At 43.3% G+C, this 24,533-nt stretch overlaps 1 protein-coding gene across 2 annotated transcripts in view; it reads left to right on the top strand.

Annotated features, from left to right (window-relative positions):
- Dgkd (diacylglycerol kinase delta) overlaps window positions 1-24,533 on the top strand; it is a 93,117-nt gene that overhangs the window by 20,029 nt on the left and 48,555 nt on the right. For both annotated transcript variants that reach the window (XM_040753076.1, XM_040753075.1), the window contains exons 2-3: window positions 12,715-12,825; window positions 14,243-14,323. In XM_040753076.1, coding sequence (XP_040609010.1) covers window positions 12,715-12,825; window positions 14,243-14,323 — 192 coding nt within the window. The remainder of the gene's footprint in view (window positions 1-12,714; window positions 12,826-14,242; window positions 14,324-24,533) is intronic.

Below are 24,533 nucleotides of genomic sequence, written 5' to 3'. Positions count from 1 at the left end.
TCATATACCTGAACAGATCAGGGAAGTCAACTGATGTCTCCCACAGATCCTGGACATAGGTTCTAATGTCACTTTTGACTTACCCTCTTGTGTTCTAATCAGATGGGTGCCTCCTACAGACCAAACTTACTTCTGGAGGTGTTCAGACCAGATGACTTTACTGTTCCCCCCCCTTCTTTGGGGGTGTTAGCTCAGTGTCTCTGGAGCACTCGACAGTCAGGATTTTTCTAGGGCCTTGGGACATTTCGCATTGCTCCCTATGATTCTCTCTGACCAGTGTACTCTTCTGCTCCTGGGGTTACTGCTGCCCCTAAGTGTTAGCTGGGGTGTGTGTGTGTGTGTGTGTGTGTGTGTGTGTGTGTGTGTGTGTGTGTGTATGTCTTGTCTCTGGAAATCTCACTGGGGCCTCCAAAATATTAAGAGAAGTCCCGGAGAGATGACCACTCAAAGACACAGTTTATAGCCAATTAGCAGTCTTTATTCCAACTAGCTAGGGTTACACTCAGTATTCAGGACCCAAGTTTTTAGAGTTAGTGTAAGCATTACAGCTTGGATAGAAAGGTATCCTGGCAGACTAGAGTGGAGGAATATCAGAAACTCATTGTAAGTGTAGCAGCTTATAACTCTGCATTAGGGAAAGGTTCACCAATGCAAATGTAACAACTCTGCTCTGGCAGGGGAGAGTTTTCCCAGTGAATTTGTTACAGCTTTGTTCCACTTTGTTCCAGAGAAGTGTTATAGCTCTTCTTTGCTAGGGGAAAGTTTCCCCATGGAAAGTCTAAGTGATTATAGTTCTGCTTAGTTCCCCTGGAGTGTAACAACTCTGTTCCACTAGGGGAAGGCTTCCCCAGCAAAAGTGTTATGGTTCGGTTCCACACTATTCTGCACCAGCTCCACTGAAAGTTGTTACTGTTGGACCCCACTGCCACAAAAATGTCACACTGCACAACAAGCCTTACTCTAGAGATTTATTGGGAAGGAAGAATCCAGGGTGTGAAGCAGTAGTAAACCAAACAGGGTACAGAGCTTATTTAGGGTTTCTTGGGGGCAGGGAGGGGGGTGGAGCTTTTTAGAGTAGTTTGGGATTGGTGGCTTTTTATGGTCTGATTCTGGGGCAAGCTGAGGGATTGGTGTGATTCTGTCCTCAGGGATTGGTGGGATTTCAAGTCCTGGTCCTGAGGTCAAGTCAGGGGCAGGGTATTTTTTTTTTTTTTCCAGACAAGGTTTCTCTGTGGCTTTGGAGGCTGTCCTGGAACTCACTCTGTAGACCAGGCTGGCCTCGAACTCACAGAGATCCGCCTGCCTCTGCCTCCCGAGTGCTGGGATTAAAGGCGTGCGCCACCAATGCCCGGCTCTGGGGCAGGGTATTTTTTCCTTGGCCATTTCACTCTACAGTAAGTGCTAAGTATTCCCTCCTCCCAAGACAGGGTTTTTCTATGTAGCTCTGGCTGTCCTGGATCTTACTCTTTAGATTAGGCTGACCTTGAATTCAGAGATCCACCTGCCTTTGCCTCCCAAGTGCTGGGTGGGATTAAAGAGTCTGTCACCACAGCCCAGCTGAGTGAGGTTTTTTTTTTTTTTTTTTTTTTTTTTGGCTTTTCGAGACAAGGTTGCTGTCCTGGAACTTGCTCTGCAGACCAGGCTGGCCTCACACTCAGAGATCCACCTGCCTCTGCCTTCCAAGTGTTGGGATTAAAGGTGTTCGCCACCACCACCCGACTGAGTAAGGGGTTTTTTAAAGGCAAAACCACGTCGTTGTATCTTGCTCAGCAGCTGCAGGGGGAGGTTTTGCACAAGCAAGCAGTGTAATAGAAGCTAAGTGGTTAACTGGAGAGGGAGGTTTGTACAAGCAGCAGTTTAGCAGAGGCTAATGTTAGTTAGCTGGGGCATCTTGGCCTTGGGTTTCTAGAGTAGAGCTCTATACTTTTCCACAAGATTCTCCATCAAGGAAATCAGATTCTAGTTAAACCTAAAATGGCCTCAGCAAGAATACAAAATGAAGGAACCAAGCCTACAAAAAGGCATGGCTTGTAGAAACATAGTTTTAAATTCTCAAATATGTAATAATGTGCACATTGTATGGAATAGCTTTGCTCCGTTTCTCTTTGTTTAAACTTTAAATTTTTGTGTTGGAAATGGAACTTATCTAAGAAGTTTTTAAAGGTCTTCATATAAATAGGATCTATTTTATCTGGACAGTCAAACCATTTGATGTATGAATACTGTCAGTTTCTCTTAGATACATTGCTATATCAGTGTCCATCAGTATCTGAATGAACTCAAGTAGGATGTGGAGAAATAAAACAGGAAGGAGATCTGGTCAGGTATTGTTGTTTTGGAAGTAGGTTCTTAAGTAATTGTTGAATTGTATCATTCCTTTCTCCTGTGCATGCACACACTTGAAAAAAAGGCCGAAAGGATGTTACCTGAAAGTGTGAGCATTGGCTGGACCCTGGGTATGGCAACTAGTTGAGAGGCAACTTCTCCATGCAGAAAGGTGGCTGCAAAGAAGAGAGAGAGCAGGGGCTCCAGTTCCAGTGTTTGAACATGGCAGTGGCACTCCATGGAACCCTGAAAAGCAGTTTCTTAAGAGGTCTCTGTGCTGTGCTTTTAGAGGAATGATGGAGGACCGGTAACCTATAGTGTGCATGCTTCAGACTTCTTGACCTCTGATTTTCTAAAACGCCCTATTTCTCTGGCACTTGAATTTATGAAAGATTCCAAACAGATACAGAAGCTGAAAGAGCTAATTCACCACACCACAGCATGTTTTGGTTTATCTTTAATCCATACCTTTTCTGAGTGTTTAAAGCCGGTTCTGTGGTACTTCATGCTTTGTGAAGTATCCCTTTGCCCCAGTGGAGCTTCCTTACAGGTCAGAAGACCCACTCCTTCTATCATGGTGTTCCCAGCAGTGCTTGCCTGCCATGTTAAGTGTTCAGTAAATATTTGCTGAAACTCAGCAGCTTCATTCCACAGCTTCATAGAGGACAGATTTCATACTCTGTAAACTCCAAATGAATCCTTTCCACTGTGGCTGACCCACAGTACCACATGTCTTAGGATGTCCCTCCAACTGCTGGTGGCCTGGGTTTGTCACTTGATGTGTGGTGTAGTTGGACTGTATCTCTGTGCATATACATTCTCTTCCAGGAACAGTAGTAGGAAGATGGGCACCCCCTTCCCCCAACCTCTGAAAGCAAAAGTAATGAAAGCAACTCTACTCAAAACATACTCCTATCCCACCTCCACACCTTTGTAATGGAAGCACGGATAGGACAGAGTTAGGTTTGAATGCCACAGCTGTTCTTTCTCTCTAGATGTGGGTGTTTTGCTTGGACCTCAATTTCTTACTTAGCAACTTCACAGGATGGCAAGGCTAACATGAAGGGCTTTCTGGCTTCTTGTGGGCACTTCACAGGTACTATGCTGTTTGTCTTTTCTGTTGAGTGGAAATGCTTGCTGTGGCTGCATTGAGAGGGCCTCTGTGTAGGCTAAATTGATGATATGTGAACACACGTGGACTTGGCGAGTTGAGCAAGAAATCAAAGTCAGTTCTCTCCAGTATTGCTGCTGGAGGGACCCCTTAAGAATCCTTTGTAACTAGAAATCTGGCATTGTCCCAGTTTCTACCCTTAATCACCTGTATTCTTTTATATTTTTGTTTATTTCTTCTTGAGAATCTAAAGTTGCTGTTTCTGGTCACCCCTCCTCCCCCCTCATGTCTTTCTGCTGCAGAGGAGCTGCTCACCTTTCTACTTACTGCCCCGAGGACTTTATTGCAGCTTGTTAGACAGCGTCTTCATTCTGGTGCTGTTGTGCAGTTGTATGACACAGTTCTCAGTGTAGCATAGTTGATCCAGACCTTGCCTCTTGTGGACCAGATCTTCCAGGCATTTTTAGTTTCTGCCTGTAGCCCATGGCAGGGGTAGCAGAGTGCCACCTTCCTCTTCTGTTACTCAGGGTGTAAAGAGAAGCCTTCCCGCCAGCCTGGTTCCAGAGCCGCATCAGTCCCAAATAAACACACAGCAGGCTATATTAATTATGAAGCTGTTGGCCTTGCTTGTTTCTTACTGGCTAGCTCTGACTTAAGTATTTACCCCATAATTGTTAATCTAAGTATTTCTCTTACAGGAAAAATTTCCGGGCTTCCTACCCCATGGCGGTTACATCTTGACTTTCTGTGTTTCTTCTACCCAGAGTCCTCCTCAACTCCTAGTCCCACCTATCTTGGTTCCCTATTGGCCAACAGTGCTTTATTGACATATACACAGGACTTCTCCCATCATCTCCTCTTTTCTGTCTAAACAAAAAGAAAGGTCTTAACTTTAACATAGTCAAATTATATATAACAGAACAGCTATGTCTATCAACATTCAGCAAGATTTACAGAAAGTATCATCCATTCCATCCTTGTGAGTTTAAAGTTCTATATGTAGCTTATCTTTTATCATAACTAAGGAAAACTATAATTATAACTATCTGTCTTCAACTCCATCAAAGACCACAGAAGGATAATACATAAACACTAGGATTGACAGAGACATCTTGCTGCCTGGACTGTCACCTGAAGTTCCTCTGTAATGTTGGGGCATCCATCTTCAGCCCATAGGCCACAGTGTGTCTGGAAGATTTCTCAGCAAAGCAGGAAATATCAAACTGTCCATCTGCATTAGCAGTCTGTCAGTCATTTTTCTGTGTCCTGAAGAAAGTCTTGTAGACTCTTCCATGAAGCAGGAACCCTGAAGGACTATTTGAGTTCAGCAGTCACTTTCCTGTGGGTCCTTCATGTCCAGATTATACAACAATAGTCAAGCAGTCTAGGCAAGAGCAGTTTCTTGCCCAAATGGCTAATCTTGCCATGTTGAAAGCAAACTCCATAACGAGTCTCTTCGATGCCCATCTTCCTCTCAGACGTAATAGGTGTTGCCAGGAGCAGACATTTCTCATTGTCAAGAAAAACCCTAAACCATTTTAGATGCCATTTTCTGAATGTCTTTGGAAGGTTTGAAGACTGTCTATCTATCTGTCTCAAATACATCTCTATATCTAGAAAACCTAACTTACTTAACTATAAATTCTGACTACTATAAGTAACTATCTATAATCTGTATTTAATTATGCATTATGTTTTAAAAGATCAGTATAAGCACAATACTTAAGAGGAGAAATATAAACATCACAAAATTGACCTTGAATTTGTATCAATAAATGAAAAACCATACCAATATAAAGTACTCATTTCCATACCATAATCCCCTTTTTCCTTTAAAAAGAGATTGCTTGTGATCATTAACCTATTATAAACAATCCCATTTAAATGAAAATAAAGATTTATAAACAAGATGGGAATTAGGACGTCGCTCATTCCAAACTGCTTTGTGCTGGAAGGGGGCGCTGTTCATATCATGGGGATCATGACAAAACTAAGAAACCTGTATAAGTCCTTATTTTCGTGGTCTGTAAAGCTCCGTCATCTTAGCTGTTTTAGATGTTGAATCACTTGGGCCACTGCTTCCGGGGGTCTTGGTTCATCAAACCACAGAAGCCTGGAAGGAATCCACAGCTTTCCAATTTTTGTAGAAACATAAATAAAAACTCTTTTCCAAAGTAACATATCCTTATACTTAAATTTTGAAATCAAGGCATTTTTAAAAGACATAAGTTGAATTAATTCAGCAGCATTTATAATCAAGTGTACTTTAGCAGTTGTTCCTTCCTGAGCAATCAGAAAACTGAAAAACACAATAGCATACAGTATCCAGACTTTCTGTGTATTTTCCATCTTTACATGGCTTATTTATCTATTATTATTATTTTATTTCTTTTACTTTTATTTATTTTTTCTGAGATAGGGTTTCTCTGGAAATCCGCCTGCCTCTGCCTCTGTAGCAAATCTTACCGGTGTATGCCACTACAGCTGGCTTCTCTATTTATTTACCACTATGCCGTTTCTTTTTTTCTCTTAATCCTATATTTTTAAACACACTGTAAACTTTTAGAGGCTTTTCTTTATCCATGTCTGACTTTACTGTAAATCTTTATGTTTTTCTGGCCACGGCTGTTTAAACCGCCGTTTTTCCAAGATGGCGGGCATAAGCGTGATTCCAGCTCACTGTCTCAGTCTATGCTGAGATCCAGCAAAAGCTGCCGGCTTGGAGATGTGATCACTGCCACTTCCAGCTGTATGTACGTACGTACACACCTTTCAATCATTAGCAGAGTCTCTTAAAAGAACCTTGCTTTTTTTTTTTTTTTTTGCTTATGCTGAGTCAGAAAGACTACCTTAAGCAAATTGCATGAGTGTCCGATTGTCGCTAGCAAAACATAGCACACCTGAGAAGATGCTGCTACCAAAAATCTGTGCTTCTCTCTGTTCTTCTGTTTCTAAAATTCCTTTAAAGCTTTTGTCATTCTACGTGGAAATTCATCATCCCGCTCCTGATCACCATTATGTAATGAGAAGCCTTCCCGCCAGCCTGGTTCCAGAGCCGCATCAGTCCCAAATCAGCACACAGGAAGCTATATTAATTATGAAGCTGTTTGCGCCTCGGCTCCTTGCTGTTTGGAAGGGAAGCGAGTGTATTCTTGCTGGATGTTGCTATGTGCAGTCTTGTTCCCACAGTCTACCCCACAGTATTCTGATGGTGAAGGTGGTATTTTAGTTAAACTTTACTTTTTCTCTTGTGTTTAAGAGCCATTTGTATTTCTCTTTCTGTGAAGTGTTTGTTCATATTTTTTCCTGTCTTCCTATTGGATTCTTTTTTGTTTGCTGTTTGTTACACAACCCAGGATTATGTAGCCCAGGATGGTCTTGAACATACGATCTTCTGCCATAGCCTACCTAATGCAATTGGAAAGTGTACCATCATGCCTGGCTTTCCTAGACTGTTCTTGATGTTTAGAAACTTTTTATAGATAGATGTTAGTTCTTTATGGTTTGGTGAAACAGTTCCTAAGGCACTGGGGTGACAAAGATGGATGGAATCATCAGGAGTTGGTGTGGTGAGGGAGAGAGCATTAGGATGCAGGTCAGTATACTTGTAGAGCAGACAGCAGCTATTCTGTCTATGAGGGTGGGTGTCCTGGAAAAGCTTCTTTCAGAGACAGTGGCATTTACCTCTGGTGTGAAGTGTAATAGTTTTTCAGTTGGTGGAAAGTGGAACTGAAGATTCGTAGTCAAGGGAGAGTCTCTTTAAGAGAATAGGGTTGGGGTAGCTGGGCTGGGGGAGATAGAAGGATAGAGAAAAGCTGCAACCCATATTAGACATCCTTTGAAGCCTGGGTAGGTCTGTGACGGGGTGTGGCTTCTCAGATATAATGGTTATTGGGACCTCCAGGGGAGCTTTAAACACTGCCTCCTTAGGTTCCTGCTTACTTGATCTGATTTCTCAGAAGGGGTGGAATGGGGAGGGATGAGGCCAGAGGCTAGTGTTTCTCAAGCCTGCCTGCCAGGTAGTTCTGGTGGTGTCTGGAGTTGAGAGTCACTGGGTGAGAGAATATGGCAGCATGAGAGATGGGGAGAGCCCAGAAGAAGTCTGATTGTTAAATTTATGTAAGTGGGTCCTCATCAGAACTGTTTGTTCCCAGGCAGGTTGGGAAAGTCCTACATTTTAACAGGTGCCTGTGAGGCCAGTTCAGGTGGCCTGTTTTTCTTGTGCATAGCATTGGAACTGGAACCCTGGGGCCTCTCCTCTGCTAAGCAATTGCTTTTATCACTGAATTATATCCCTGTCTCTTATGTCACACTTTGAGAGAAACTGAGGCATAGAGACAGTAATTTAAGCTGGACATGGGTGCTTGTCTAGAATCCTAGTATTTGGGCAATGGAGGCAGCAAGATTGGGAGTTCAAGGCAACAACCTCAGTTGCATAGTGATTTTAGGCCAGTTTGAGTTATATAGATTCATATCTCAAAAAACAAGACAAAAAGAAGGAAAAAAGAGAGTGAGAAGGGAGAGGGGTTGATTGAGATTGATGAAAATTTATGCTCTAACTGGACTCGGGGAGAGGAACAGAATCAGCAGTGCTTGGTAACCACTTAGAAATGGGGCTATTTCTTTTAGCCGGGCATTGGTGGTGCACGCCTTTGATCCCAGCACTTGGGAGGCAGAGGCAGGTGGATCTTTGTCAGTTCAAGACCAGCCTGGTCTACAAGAGCTAGTTCCAGGACAGCCTCCAAAGCCACAGAGAAACCCAGTCTCAAAAAAACCAAAAAACCAAACCAAAACAAACAAAACAAAAACAAACAAGAAAACAAACCAAAGAAAACAAAAACAAAAAACAAAAAAATTAAGACTGTTAACATTTATTTGTATGCATGAGTGTGTGTGTGTGTGTGGGGGGGTAGACGTGGGGGATGTGCCACAGCATGCATGTGGTGGTCAGAGGGCAACTTGTGGGAGTCAGTTCTCTTCTTCTACCATGTTAGTCCTAGAGATTGAACTCAGGTTTTCAGGCTTGGCAGCAAGGACCTTCATCTGCTGAATTATCTCACTGACTTATTTTAGCTTTGATGCCATTGATGCTAGACACAGGAAATGCATGAGTAAGAGTGAGTGACATGGCATAGGTCAGTGAAGAGAATTGCTTGAGATGAAGTCTATTTCATGTGTTGTAGCTTGAACTGTTGGGACACCAGCATTCAGTACTATAGAGTAGAAAGTGAGCTTTATTTGGCAGAAATGCATCTGGTTGCTTATTTATTTCAGAGTCTCGGTGTGACTGCTGTAGCACTGAGCATCATGTCTCTGTTCAAGTCAGAAATGAGGGAGTGTTGAAGCTACTTGTGTTCCCTTATGCCAGAGGCAACCGAGTCATCTTCCTATACCAGCTCTGTGTCTTTGACCAGGACCGTGGATGTGGTAGTGAGCATTGTGGTGATGTCCCTTGTGACATCAGGGTGCCACTGAGATCTTGTTAAAAGGGCCAGGAGAGAATCTGCTTGGCTGTGCTGTGAACTCCAGATGAAGAACAGGCTGCAGAACTGCTCTAGAGGATTTGGATGTTACCTCTTTTGGTTCTTTTCTGGTTCAGTCCTTCCTCACATTAGTGAAGACAAGAATGAGGTATCTCCCCTGCTCTTAGTGTAGACTTCTATGGTTCAGGGGGTTTGAGAATATGGTCACTTTTGATATTGGTACTGTTGGAAAGAAATCAGGGCATTGGCAATTGAAATTGGTTCTCTTTAGTAAGAAAAAAAAGCTGTTGACACTTTCTCCAAGTAGTAATTTAGAGGTCTTTAGGGGGGAAAAAAAACCTATGTAGTGTTCCCTTTATTACATTGACAGTGCCAGATGTGGGTCCTGGCTCTGTGGAGTTGAGAATTTTCCAGGATGGTGGGTGCCCAGGTGTGCTTTTGTCTACATGTCTTGCTGTGAGACACTCAGTGTAGAGCATTGTGTGTCCCTAGTTGTACATCTCCTTAGTGTCCTGATGGTGAGGCTAGGATGAGAACAGGGAAAGCAGAGTGCACATAGCTCTGAAGCACATGACTTTGCTTATGGCATTGGAGCAGAGGAGGGAGTAACCTGTACCCACTTGACCTAAATTGGGATGTTGTGGATGTGCATGTTTGCCTGCGGGTATGTGTGTGGTTGTGTATGTGGGAACCAGGAGACAGCCTTGGATATTGTGCTTCAGGCATACTACCTTGGTTTTTGATACAGGGTCTCATTAGGACGGGGTAGGCGGGGTTGTCCACAGATTAGGCAAATTTGGCTGGTCAGTGAGCCCTGATTACCTTCAATGTTTTGATTACAAATGTGATTGCAAGATTTGTGATTTTGTAATCACATAAAAATGTGATTACAAAAAAATACAATTTTATCTTCATGGGCTCTGTGGATTGAACTTGGGTCCTTGTATTGTGCTGTAAGCACTTTACTGACTGAACATTCTCTCCAGATACCCTCTTCTCTCCCATTTTTCCCTTGCCTGATCCATATTTAATTTTTATTTTAATTATGTATATATGTGTGAGGATATGTACATGTGAGTGAGGAGTCTGTGGAGGCATCAGATCTTCCAGGTAGTTGTGAGCTGCCTGATATGGATGCAAGACCAGCACTGTTCGTAAGTTCTGAGCCATCTCTCTAGTGCCCTGTCTCATATTTTTAAACCTGTTTCAGAGTCTCTACTCCATGATTTGGGACTATGTGACTTATGTGACAATGGTCAGGCAGTGGTCTGAGCTATCCATTTTCCTACTCCTGTTGGGCTCTGTGTATACATTAAGGAGCAACTGTGGGCATCTCAGCCCCATGTACTCTGACCTCCTCAGACCCATCTGCAGAGGTATATTACTTACACTACTGTGCCCTATGTCCTTATACCCCATTGTATAACTCTGCTCTGTGGCCTGAGCTGCTATCTGAGCTATTGCCTGCTCTGTGTTTGTGTTTGAAGAAGAGAGGCAGAAAAGAGAATGTATCCTCACATTTGTCAGGACTGTCTCTGTGGCAGTCCTGACTCTCACTGACTCTAGTGGCAGGGTCTCCTAGACCAGCAGCATTTCCTTCAGTGTCCCTTGTAGCCTTCCATTGCAAAACTCAGCACATAATTTCAGGGTGCAGTTTTCTTGACCACTTTTAAAAGTTAACTGTTTTGAACTGAGAGTTTAAAAATATCCTGTAGCATATCTGTAGTACTCAGGAGCACGAATCAGGAGACAAAATGTAGTTACTGAGAAAGCTTCAAAGAAATACTGGTTTTTTATCTTTATCCTTTTCCGCTGCACCCCACCAGGGTCTCCTTCTGAGCATGCTTGTCCTATAAATAGAACAGCAGGTCTCTTTGGGCAGCCCAAGTTTGCAGGCTGTGGTCTACTTTCTGAAAGATATTTGTGTGACTGTGTGTTTGTCTGTGTATATGGGTGGTGGCGAGGATTGTGCTTTAATTTTGCTTTTCCTCTTTTGTATGAGATACTAGCAGCTTATTCAGAAAAAATACTCATATCTGTTCTTTAAAGATAATTTGAAACTTTTTGGGTTCAGCATATTGGTTTTGCTGCCTTATTTTTATTTTAAAATTTGTACTTAGGAAAGAAATGGAAGCAATTTCTTCCTCTTCAAAGGTAAGGAAGCTGAATTGTGGCAAGGAGGTATCGCTACAAATGAGCCCTTTAAGGTCTACAGGAAAGGTTCTGTCTTTGTGCTCCAAGCATTCATGGACTGGTATTGTTGCATACAGATGCATCTAACAAGAGTGCCATCCATGTGAACTTGGATCTGTAAAGGGTGCTCAGCATCAAAGTTGGTTACAGCTTTTCCGTACTGCATATTGCTTTGTGTCCTGATCTTAGGTCCTATTGGTAGTCCTCTGTTATTGTACAGGGCCTGCATGTGAGTGACTAGCTAGATGTGCTTCTTTTTGGATTGTGCCATTATGTTTTTTCTCTTGGTACTGTTTAACTTTCTGGGAGATGGGGTGAGTGACTGCAGAAGGGGTGAAGGTAGTAGACGCTACAGCTTGAGGAAACTACTCATCAGCAGTTTTTCTTCTGGTTTGGTCTAAGGGGGCAGTTGATGTAGTATCAGGTAGTTACCAGAGTAGAGTCTATTCTAGTGAGCCTGTGGGTAAAAGTTTTAAGTATCCTCAAATGTCTAGGTGCGTCATACATACACTGTTTTTTGTTTGTTTGTTTGTTTTCTTTGAGACAGGGTTTCTCTGTGTAGGTTTGTAGACCAGGCTGGCCTCGAACTCACAGAGATCCACCTGCCTTTGCTTCCTGAGTGCTGGAATTAAAGGTGTACGGTGTCACTACCGCCTGGCACATACACTGTTTTAAAAATTGTTTAAAGAGCAAACCTGCATGGGGCTGCTGTGCTGTTTGCTGTAGTATAAAGAAAGTGCTGAATGTAGAGTTAGGTTCTTGTTCTCCTGGATACTACTTTTCTTTGCAGTGCTGGGGATGGTACCCAGGACCTTGAGCATCCTAGACAAACATTCTGTACTGAGTTGTACCCTGCCTGCTTATTAGTGTTGACTGTATTAGTGACTGAGTGGTTCAGGGCATCTGGCCATCTCTTGAGCATTTGAATTCCAAGTGGTGTGTAGAGCTCAGTGTCTACTAGGAGCCAAGTACATGGGGCAAATGAAGGAGGATAGCTGAGCAGGGGAAGTTCTCTGGGGAGAAAGGAATATTTCCTGTAGTATAATGGGCTTATCAGTATCACGGGGGGGGGATGAGTGTCAGATGCTTATATTGACCTCAGAATCATGCAGAAGGCTAATCAGAACACAGGCCTGGAGCCACACTGAAACCCAGAGCAATGGACATGGACAGTTTTGGCAACAGGATCCTGAGAAATGGCAGGAGGCCAGAGAACACGAAGGCAGGGCCAAGAATAGCTGAAAAATACCAAATGCTGAAGCTGGAGAATGTGCTGGTTCTGTCTCCCAGTTGTCCCCAGCTGCTACTTCCTGGAGTCCTTTGAACCTCAGTTTCCCTTTTGCTAATCTGCTGGGCATAGCTAGGACACACCTTGGGTCTCTAACACAGGTACTTTGTGGTCCCTTAGAGAAATGGTCTGCCCCTTGCCCCCGCCTTGCAGCACAGTGCTTAGCCTGCACAGAGGTAAAGCCTGTGAGAGAGTGAGAACTGGTCTTCTGGTAGGCTGCATATAGCCCCCTTTGCTCCTCAGTCATGACAGGGTGCTTCAGGGCGATGGGCACCTCAGAAATGCAAGCTCATAGTGTGCTTCTATGCTTTCAGACCATCCTCAAAGAGGGCATGCTGACCAAACAGAACAACTCGTTCCAGCGATCCAAAAGGAGGTACTTTAAGCTTCGAGGACGGACACTGTACTATGCTAAAACTGCAAAGGTAAGGCACTGTGAGAGGAAGAAACTCAGGAGCCACCATGACTGATCACTCAAGCACAGGATGAATACTTACAAATCAGTTATTGCCAGCTGGGCTTTTTGTTTTATTTGTTTGTTTGTTTGTTTTGGTCTTTCTGGAATTGAACCCAGGGCCTTGGATGAGCTAGACAGAGTCTACCACTGAAGTACAGTTCCATCTTCTCTGGCTTATAATACTAGGTGTCAGGGTTTATTTGTCACTAGGCATGCTTTATGTCTTGCAAAAATTATTTTTGTTCATTTTTTCCTTTCTCTAAAAATGGAAGAGTCATCACAGAAATAACTATATTACAGTTAGTTTCCTTTCCAAATGACAGGCTCATGGATCTCTTATTATGGCCTAAGAACTGCTCTGGTCATTGGGCATTTTATTGCGTGAACAGAAATTCGCAGGTCTTTATCTCTAAGCTTCTCAGCAGGTGGTCCGGGGTGGTACGTTCCTGGTTGTGTTAAGACTCAAAGCTGGACTCTGCAGACAGGCATTGTCAGAGGAGCAGCTGGGATGTTGCTGCTCGGGTCCAGTGCATGTGCTGTCAGACTTCAAACTGCAGACTGGCAGTCCTAACACCTGTGCTTTTGTCTCAGTTTTGGTGGCAGTTCTGAGACTTGGACATTTAAAAAAATTTGAATTCATTTTACAAAGCATCCCTAGAGAGTTAGTTTGCTGAAATTAGAAATGAATAAGGCAACATGTTTAGAAAGGGTTCTGACCACAGCCATGGTTATTTCTGTCCTGTTGATGGGGCTGGGAAGGTTTTGTTAGTTGCTGGTCTTTTCTCCAGGGGTTCCAGATAGAGACATCTCAGAACAGAGGAACAGTAAGGTAAACAAGAGGAAGGGGCTATGGCTTGGATCTTAGTGGGGAGAGGAGAGGAACACAAGACATCCCTAGATCTGGCTGGGCCACTCTAGGACTAGTTCTATGCTCTATTTGATTTTCTTATGGCTGGGTTCCTTCTGTTAGAGCCTGTCTCTTTCCTACAGTTTTTATTTTAGTTGGAACTAAACCAGAGACATCCTCTGACTCTGTACCCTGACTGGCTGTCTCACATTTAAAAAGAAGGCACTTGTATTATTGGTATTATTTGCTACAAGGAACAAGTGTAGAAAGAAATGTCAGCATTGCTGTTGTAATGTACCCATTGATGAACTCTGTGTATTGAAGGTCACAAGCCACCTGTGATCCATGCTCTTTGGAAGAGGCAGGCAGGCAGGTGGTTGCATGAATTTCATATGGTGAATTGATCAGATGTTGAGTTTTTAAGGAACCGAGGCTTTTAAGAGGTAGGTGGGTAGGGAGAATGGTGGGTAGCACAGCCAGTGCTTGGAATATACCTGCCCTGGCTTGCCTGAGACCGTCTGTTTGTATCTCTCCCCAGTCAATCATATTTGATGAGGTAGACCTGACTGATGCCAGCGTGGCAGAATCCAGCACCAAAAATGTCAACAACAGTTTCACGGTAAGATTTCAAGCCACACCCTTCTCTAAGGTTGCTTTTCTTTCTCATTGGAACGTGGCATGAAGTAGTTCAGACTTTCTCATGCCTGTCCTGATTGGAGGGATTCCTGGTAAATGCTGAATTTCATGCTGAAGGAAGCACTGTGGCTGTGACTCGAGAATAACAGAATTTGGTAATGTAAGCACAAAGGTCTAAATGAAAAAAAATTTAAGTGTTATTGCTTCTGTATTAACATTTTGTACAGAGGCCCATCCATCCATCCATCCATCCATCCATCCATCCATTCATCCATCCATCCATCTATCCATCCATCCTCCATCCATCCATCCATCCATCCATCCATCTATCCATCCATCCTCCCATCCATCCATCCATCCATCCTCCCATCCATCCATCCATCCATCCATCCATCCATCCATCCATCCATCCTCCCATCCATCCATCCATCCATCCTCCCATCCATCCATCCATCCATCCATCCATCCATCCATCCATCTATCCATCCATCCTCCCATCCATCCATCCATCCATCCATCCATCCATCCATCCATCCATCCATCCATCTATCCATCCATCCTCCCATCCATCCATCCATCCTCCCATCCATCCATCCATCCATCCTCCCATCCATCCATCCATCCATCCATCCATCCATCCATCCATCCATCCATCCTCCCATCCATCCATCCATCCATCCATCCATCCATCCATCCATCCATCCTCCCATCCATCCATCCATCCATCCATCCATCCATCCATCCATCCATCCATCCATTTATTTGATTTTTGATGATGGGTTTCCTCTATGTATTCCTGGCTTCCTTGGAACCAGCTGTGTAGACCAAGCTGGCCTTGAACTCACAGAGATCTACCTGTTTCCTCCCTCCAAGTGCTGTGATTAAAGGTATGTAAAGGAGTATGCCACCACACCTGGCTTATTTTTGTGATAATTTTGGAAACCAGAAAAGCTTAGTGTTAAGAGAGTTTAAAAGCAAACATAATTCACCCATCTCACAACATAAGATATTAATTTTTTTTTCTTTTGAGACAGGGTTTCTCTATGTAGTCCTAACTGTCCTGGAACTAGCTCTTCTAGACTAGGCTGGCCTCAAACTCACAGAGATCCACCTAAAGGTGTGCACCACCACTACTGGCTTAGAATATTAATATTTTGATATAGTTCTTTTTATGTATTTGAACCCTTTCTCTTCCAAATTTGTAATGATTATGTAGTACTTTTTTTTCCCTTTTCTTTCTTTCTTTTTTTTTTTCCAAAAGTTCTAAGACCTTGGAGACAGCCAATCATTCACTCTGATGTCATCTTGGTTCAGGCTTTTTCCTACCTCCTTCTTTAAATCAGACTGATAATTTTCTTTCACATGTTTTTGTCTCTTGAAAACTTTTGGTGACTCTTCACAGTTGATCTAAATATGCACATTTTTATATAGTGCTTTTTAAAAAAAGCCTTTATAAAGTCACAGGCTGACTTTAGCAGTATCAGGGTTTGCTACTGGTGGCATTGGAGACAGGGTTTCCCTGTGTAGTCCTGGCTGTTCTGAAATTCACTCTGTAGGCCAGGCTGGCCTCGAACTCAGAGATCCACCTGCCTCTGCCTCCTGAGTGCTGGAATTAAAGGCATGACCCATTATTTCCTGTTGGCACTGGAACCTTTAAAAGTATGTATTTTTATGTCCAAGCTAGCTCATATACACAGAAAGCATTTGCTCCCTAAGTTCTCAGCTTATTCTTTTTAGGTGTTGGTTTGGGATCATTTTAGACCTGTGGATGAATTGTTGATGTGCTGTTGGACCCTCTGTATTTTGTGTTGGTGTAATTGCTGCAGGCTTTACCTTGTGGTTATCTAACTAGCAGGACTTTCCTCATGACTCCCTTCATTTCCATTGTCCTCAGAGTGTTTGTACTTCTCCATTAATTTTGTTGTTTACTCACTGATTGGGGAAAAGGCATTTAAGACATGTAGGCGAACTGTTCTTGGATTTGAGTTTTGTTTTACTTTCTTGAGATGTTTTCTGTAGTCCAGGCTAGTCTGTACTTTATAAGAAACCAAGACCAGTTGTGAACTACTGTTGCTTCTCCCTCCCAAAGGCTGATATTACAAGCATGCACCATGTTTGATTTATGTTTTAGTTTGTTTGTTTTTTCTAGACTTGAGCATAGGAGACCTCAAAAGCTGATCCCCACAGTGACACTCTTCCTCCTGCAAGGCCACACCCACTCCAACAAAGTCACACCTTCTAATAGTGCCATGGCCTTTGAGGGTCTATTTTCTTTCAAACAACTACAGTATCCTGATCCACAATCTGAAAGACAGAGAGACAGAGAGAGACAGATATATAGGACAGAAAAAGACAGAGACAGAACAATGTTGAGCCTGGTATGGGCTTTTGAAACCTTAAAGCCAGTGACAACCTTCCTCCATCAAAGTACACCTACTCCCACCATGACCACACTTCCTAGTCCTTTCTAATCCCTTCAGACAGTTCCACTCCCACCATGACCACACTTCCTAGTCCTTTCTAATCCTTTCAGACAGTTCCACTCCCTGGTGACCAAACATTCAAATATATGAGTCTATGGGGGCCATTCTTGTTCAAACTACCACAAGGATGGTTTTACTTTTTCTCCTGGCTAGTTTTCACTTTTGATTCAGTGGTGTCTTCATGCATGGGCAATTTCATGGGTTCCCGTGTATAACATACCAGCTCTGTCCAACTTCTTGGCCTCTCTGACTCCTACTTAGAAGTTAGTATTTGTCACTGTTTTAATTTTCCCTATGTCTTATCATTCCATTGTATTTATTTGAGTGGCAGTGTTGTTGTTAATCTATTGTGATTTAGGAGTATTGTTGTTCAAGTCTTTTTGTGACTTTGTTTCTATCTGCTTGGCCATAGACTTTGTCTTGTTTTTTGGGAACTTTGTTTGGCCACTGATTCAATAGGTGATTTTTCAGGGCTTTCCTGGGCCAAATATTTGAGGACCAGAGTTTAGCAGGCCAGGAGAGGAGTTCTTTTTATTAAATGTGTATCCTTGTGGAGAATTGGGAAAATAAAACCAGAGTGAGTCCCCAGAGGAACCCGAGAATCTGCCTTTGACTGTTTCCTTTACCAGATGCAGGGCCTGGATAGTAGGCTATGTTTCTCTCCTTCTCCTTTTCCCTGTCTCACTTTCCCTACTCTTTCTTTAACAAAAGATTATTTACTTATTATGTATATGTGTGCTATGTGCGTGCTTGGTTCCCATGGTGTCCAGAAGAGGGCATTGGCTTCCTTGGAACGGATGGTCATGGGTGCTAGGAACAGAGAACTTGTGTCCTCTGCAAGAGCAGCAAATGCTTTTAACCACTGAGCCATCTTCCCAGTCTTCTTCCTTTTCTGAGGCAGTTTCATATAGCTCAGGCTGGCCTCAAACTTTCCCCAATCTTCTTGCTCCTCTACCTTCCAATTTCTGGTATTACAGTCTTGGGCCTCCACAGCCAGTTCTCTTCTGTTTTCTTTCATCCATCCATCCATCCACCCACCCACCCACCCACCCACCCACCCACCCACCCACCCACCCACCCATCCATCCATCCATCCATCCATCCATCCATCCATCCTATTTTTAGAAACAGGGTTTCTCTGTGGCTTTGGAGCCTATCCTGGAACTTGCTCTGTAGACCAGGCTGGCCTTGAACTCACAGAGATCTGCCTGCCTCTGCCTCCCAAGTACTGGGATTAAAGGCGTGCACCACCACTGCCCGGCTCTTCTGTTTTCTTAATCTCTGAAAACGCAGAACTTCCTTGTAAAAACTACACAGAGATTTTATCAGTATGAAACAATAAAACATAGTGTTTAAAGTTTAGACTCTGAAACTCAGAAATCCTGTCTCAGGCTTACTAGCTGATGACCTTGAGTGAGTCATGTGCCTCTGAACATCAGGTTCCTCATCCAAGGAATGAAGCCTTTGGGGTTGCCAGGAGCTCCAAATTAATGAGTACAATGAAGGCTTGGCAAAGTGTTAGTATCAGGATGATAGATACCCACGGAGTAGTTAGTGGTGAAGCAAGAACAGTAAATTAATTTATTATATCATTTGGCGCCTAACTGGAACTTCTACTTTGGCATCATTACATTTCTGAAATATCACAGTTTTTATATTTGCTGAGTAACATGTAACTGAACACAATTGCTATAGATTGTTCTCAGTTTTACCAGATCCAAGACCATAGAGCCATATCATTTGACCCTTTAGATCATAAAAGCAATGCCAGTTGGGTTAAACCTTAAAGAGGAAAGACAAGTTTTACTGGAATGCTCTTGAAATAGAAAATCTTTGGAAAGAGTTATGCTCTGCCCATTTTAAGAAGTGCCATACCTCTTTGAGTGGCTCCTTGATTCTTCCTTATGCAACTGGAGGATCTATCCTCTTGTCCCCATCTTTGCTTGTCCTAATGTGTCCTGGCATGATCTTGCTCCAGCTACTGCTTTTAGGCAGTGCCATATACACAGGTGCCTGCTGGTCTTGTGTCTGGAGGGGCCTCCCTGGGCCATCTGGAGACTCTGTCCTTGGAGATCATGTGAAGCCTCTTCCTGCCTGTGTGGTGCTTAGAAAGCTGTCTTCTGCTCCCTCGGAGTAGCAGTCCCAAACCTGGCTGTACTTGAGCTGTTTGGAACTTCAGATGTTCTTGGCACAACTCTAGGGACTCCGAAGCTATCTCACAAATGATGATATCTCAAAGCTGCCTAGGATTTGGGGGTACAGCCAGGTTTAGGACCTCTCTTGAGATACTTTATTTCACTCATGTAAGTTGAATCATCACTTTGTAATTGGTGCCCTTGGTGACACTGTCTTAGGATGTCTCAAGTTTGAGGCCAAGAGAGGCTTAGGGTCCTAACGCATCATCTCTGGACTTACTGCCTCTGAGTGTAGCTACACAGAGGTCCTGCTGTTCCTTCGTCTAACACGGGCATGAAGATGTGGGGCTGCTTCTTTGTTAGGTCTTTTGTGGATTTAGGGTCCTCATGTTTGGGTAGGCAGTCTGGTGGGAAGTATGGTAGTGTGCTGACAGACATGTTGGATTGACAGACAGTAGGAAGTGAATGTCACACTAGACCTGGCTTGAACATTTGAGACCTTGAAGCCCATCTCCTCTTGACACACCTCCTCAAACAAAATCGCACCTACTCCAACAAAGCCATACTTCCTAATAGTGCCATTCCCATTGTGGGGCAGAGGTGGTAGTGGTGGGGGAGATTTTCTTTCAAACCACTACAGTTAGGGAATAAGAGCTGGAGAGCATTTGTTCACTCTGGAAACCACAGTTGTCCCACTTAGATACTAGGCTCTGTGGGTGGGTTAGTCATTCATTTTTCTTAAAGTGTTTAGATCAGAGTAATGGTTTTAAAATGAGTTTAAAATAAAGGGAAACATGTCATTGCTGTAGCTCAACAGCTTTATTTTTTCAGCTTTTCAAAAGGGAATCCTTGTTTTTTTTTTTTTTTTTTTTTTTTTTTTTTGGTTTTTACGAGACAAGATTTCTCTGTATTGTTTCGGGGCTATCGGTCCAGCCTGGCCTCGAACTCACACAGATTCGCCTGCCTCTGCCTCCCGAGTGCTGGGATTAAAGGCATGCGCCACCACCGCCCGGCCGGGAATCCTTGTTTTACTTTATATTTGCTATATGATGTGTTACATCATACAGGTGTAATTATGTATTCTGCTTTATTTACTAGTTTGTGATAAATGTCCCCCTTCTGTGACACTATCTATAATGGCAAGTCTTTTACTATGTCAGGTGTTACAGCTGACTAGTTACTTCTCCTAGTACTAGAACTGAGGGTGTCTGGCTAGCCATTTAAGTTATTGTTAGAAAAGTGTTTCACATTAAGGAAGGGACATGTGTGGCAGTTAATGTGTCTTCCCCTCTCTGCCTTCTCTCAGAAGTTGTACAGTTTCTATTGACCCTTGTCCTTCTTCCCACCACCCATCCTTCAAGTTAAATGGAGACAGCTTCCTTCTGTGTCTCCCGACTTCTAAAAGGAGCACTTGGTAAAGCTCTTACATGATACCCTCAGAGTATGACTTGGTACTTCTGGTTGCTACCTCCACTCCACCATGAGCCAGCACTTGATCATAAGGACACACAGTATGACTGTTGTGGTAGAGACCTGGTGGGTATTAATATCATAGTGGTAATTTCTTTGAAGTAACCAGGTCAGAATAACTGCTTTACACACAAAGGAGTGAGTTCTCACAGCTGGGCTTAAGACTTTCTTTTTTTCCAGGAAATACTGTGGAAGTGAACAGTATCCATAAGCTTTATAGATCTTCCTTGTTTACTTGATTTTGAAGCATGGCCTCACTATGTAGGGTATTTTGGAACTTGTGATCTTCCTACCCGCAGCCTCTTGGGTGCTGAGATTACAGGTATGTGTCACAATTTAGAAGATTTTCCTAGGGCAAGCATCTTTATCTTTTAAGTTTTCTTATCTGTGAGATGGGGCTAATACTAGGATCTTTTCACGGTGCTGGGTTGGAACAAAGCATACTCTGCACATTTGCTACCTTTCATTTCCACCAATACTCACCCCCCCAAAGCAGGAAAGTAATGGGGTTTAATGTGCTTATACCAAGCACTTAGTCTGATTTATTGGAATTCCAAAAGATTTCAAATGAGGCAGGCTTTGTAGATAGAGCTAAACAGTAACCCCTATGGTCAGAGAGTGGATGTTGGGAAAGTAGTTCTCCTTAGGAGTTTTGTGAATATCAGGGTTATCCTAAGGAACAAAGCTGACGAATCATGGGTCATTGTAGAGGGAGCTATGCAATTAGCTTAAATGATCAGAGTATGAATTGTCCCACAGAAGTGGTCTGTGGAAAGCCAGTTAAACCAGTAGCTGTACAGTCCAAAAAGCTAGAAATCTCAGTAAGAGGGACCAGCAGTGGATGCAGTCCCGGTCTGAGGCTGAAGGCCTGGAAGCCTGCTGGACAGTCACTAGTATAAGTCTGTGCTCAGAGGTTGAAGAAGGTGCTATGTGAGATGGCTCAGCAGTTAGTTGCTGTACATTCATGAAATTGAAGTTTGGCTCTTAGAACCCATGTAACAGGCTAGACATTCCACCCGCACCTGGAACCCCAGTTCCGAGGAGGAGAAGAAAAGGGAGGAGGAGGCTTTCTGAGGTTTGCTAGCTTCCAGACTAGCTGAGAAAACATGGACCACAGGTTCAAGAGAGAGAGACCTGGCCTCAACAAACAGAAGAGGGATAGTCAAGGATTTACCACAGACCCTTTACTAGTCTCTACTCATGCATACATTCACACAAACAAAGCAGAAAGCCTAAAGAATCTGGAATCTGATTTGCACAGGGATGGAAGGAGCAAAAAGTATGCTTAATAAAAGATAAATAGGCTTGTACCTGGAGGCCGAGACATTGTGATTATAAATTTGAGATCAATCTGAGCTGTGTAAGCAAACCTAGGAGATACCTTTGTTTAATTTTTTTTTTTTTGGTTTTTCGAGACAGGGTTTCTCTGTATTGGTTTGGAGCCTGTTCTGGAACTGGTTCTGTAGACCAGACTGGTCTCAAACTCACAGAGATCATCCTGTCTCTGTCTCTCAAGTGCTGGGATTAAAGGTGTGAGCCACCAATGCCCGGCCTTTGTTTAATGGTTAACTGAGTGATAAAGGACCTTTATAATGAATTGGAAGAATTGTTCAGTAGTTCTGTGTGTGTTTGGCCTTTAGGGTTGTGGATGAGTCTAGGTTCCCTGGTGGCCCCGAGTTTCTCATCTGTTCCCAGCAGATGTCAGCCTGCAGGTGGTCAGGGCTGCTCTTTTGTGAGGAACTGTGACCTTTATTCAGATTTCAACATAGGCTTTCCTTCTCAGCTTGTTTAGATCTCTCTTATTTCCTGGACAAAAGCCCTAGCCAGTCACTTTGGTTCGGAGAAAGGAAAACTGTCCATACTTGGCAGATTTCCCCCTTAGGAAAGATTCCGCGGTTCCTGTGACTGTTGACCTCAGGTGGACAGAGCTGCACTTGAGGGTTCTTGGAGTCTTCTTGTGGACCAAGTCAGGAGCCCTTGCCTCTTCACTGGGAGTGGGCCCTTCTTTGTGCTCAGCTCAGGCTTCAGGGTACTGAACCATGACCCCACATGCCACCATACCTTAGCTGAGATGTCAGACACTTCTCAGCCACCTTCTCAGGTGCCTACAGCTCTACACTGGTACTGTGCTCTCCAGCACAGTGTTGGGCCTGAGATTGCCTGCTCTTGACATGGGGTGGGACCATGGTTAAGGCCCGCCTTGGTCAGTGGCAGGAGCTTGTGAGAACCATGCAGGTCTTTTATTCAACATATTCCATGGTTTAGAATTCATTCTGTATTCCCCAAATCCAGAAGCAGGAAGAAGGCCAGGCCTTGTGCCAGGTTGGTGGCCATGTGTTTACCAAGTGTGTGGCTTTGTTGGAGGCAGTACCCATGCCTGCCTGGGACACAGGTAGTTCAGAAGCCAGGCTTAGGCCATTTTTCATAGTCACTCCAGGCAGAGAGAAGTCACAGGTCTCCCTGGCAGCCAGTGGCTTGGTAAGCAGAGCATGCATTGCAGATGTTGGGTGGATTGGAGTCTGGGTGTACTGTGCGGTTAGATTACCAGGAGGGTTGCCACGGACAAAATCTAAGTTGTTTACCAGACTGCTGTGTGTGCGTGTGTATGAAAATGTGTGTTTATTGTTAATATTCACTTGTGTTTCTCTACAAATGGCTGAGAAAACAAAGCAGACAGTTGAATAACTGCCATTTGATTCTAGTCAAAACTCTTATTAGTCTTATGAAAGAGTTTTTGATAAATGACAGGTGGAAAGGCTTTGGATCTGATTGAATCTTTCTTGGAGTGCCTATGAAATTAATAACTAGTCGTTTCGCCAAGTGCTTTTTGATAAATGTGCCTATTGTGTGATGGAGTCAAGTCCTGTCTGTATTGTTTTTGACCTTAGAAATATGGCGTCATTATTTAGAAATTTATGTGGAAAAAAAATCCTACCTATCTGTTCCAGAGTACCTAGTATTTCAGAGTACAGTGGTGTGATTGATTTATTTTCTTGAAACAGCTTGTTACCATGTTAATACAATTCTTAGCACTGTTTACTGACTCAGTGTGTCTTTCTTTCTATCTGAAGAAAACTCAAAATGAAGTCTGTGAGCCCCATGTTCAGACAGAACTCTAGGAGCTGTAAGGGTGCTCTCCACACAACCTGCTGTAAAAGTGCCTTGTTCAGGGCTACACCCAGGGCTAGGTCCAGCCCACTCCTGCCCTGCTGGACTTTGCTTTAGAGAAGTTGGCACAGCTTTTTCTATGGGCTCATTGTTCATGACTGCAAAGGTTATTAAGGGAGGATCAGGACAGTCCAACATTTGGAAGATAATTAGGAGTGGGGTGGCTCTGCCCCTTCTTTAATTTCTTCATCCAGACAAACAAAGAAACAAACAAACAAACAGGCTGAAGTGACATTGACCTTGGATGTGTGAGGCCTTGATGTCTACCCTGCACCCAGCCCTACTGTCCTGTTTCTCAGGTGTCAAGCAAGGGCAAGGGCCAGCCTTGTGCTGCCTTCTGAGGAGTGAATTTTAGGGCCTGCTTTATTCAGGAAAACTCTAATCATACCAAAACTAGATTGACTGTTTGTTGTACCCATAGCCAGCTTGCTGGTTTGTCCAGGGCAATGCCAATTCACAAAACTGGCTGTAGATGCCATAACTCTATTATTTATTTTTAGATACCACTTTAATTTGCTTATACTTCCTGGCTTGGATGATAAGCTATATGTCACACTGGTCATTGAAAAGGGTCATATGTTCTCTAATGAATGCTTCAGTGTGCTAGCTCATGCTGAGAGTAAAACATTTTTATAGCTTAATTGATACAGAAATGCATCATACAATACAGTATTTAAGGTGTGTGAGTTTTCATGTACACCAGCTCAGGGATACACATATTGAAACTTGTCATAGACAAGATAGTAAATATTTCCATCACTTCCAAAGTAAGTTTTCCTGTCTTTTAAAAATTATTAAGTTGGTATGGTAGCACACACTTTTAGTCCCAGCACTCAGGAGGCAGAGGTGGCTGAGCCTCTGAGTTCAAGGAAAGCCTGGTTTACAATCAAGTTCCAGGACAGCAGGGCTACACAGGGAAACCCTGCCTCAAAAAACA

This window comes from Mesocricetus auratus, unplaced genomic scaffold (genome assembly GCF_017639785.1).
Source record: "Mesocricetus auratus isolate SY011 unplaced genomic scaffold, BCM_Maur_2.0 Super-Scaffold_100010, whole genome shotgun sequence".
In the NCBI taxonomy this organism is placed as follows: Eukaryota; Metazoa; Chordata; class Mammalia; order Rodentia; family Cricetidae; genus Mesocricetus; species Mesocricetus auratus.
Note: the sequence above shows the minus strand (reverse complement) of the source record. Positions and strands in the feature narration are given on the sequence as shown.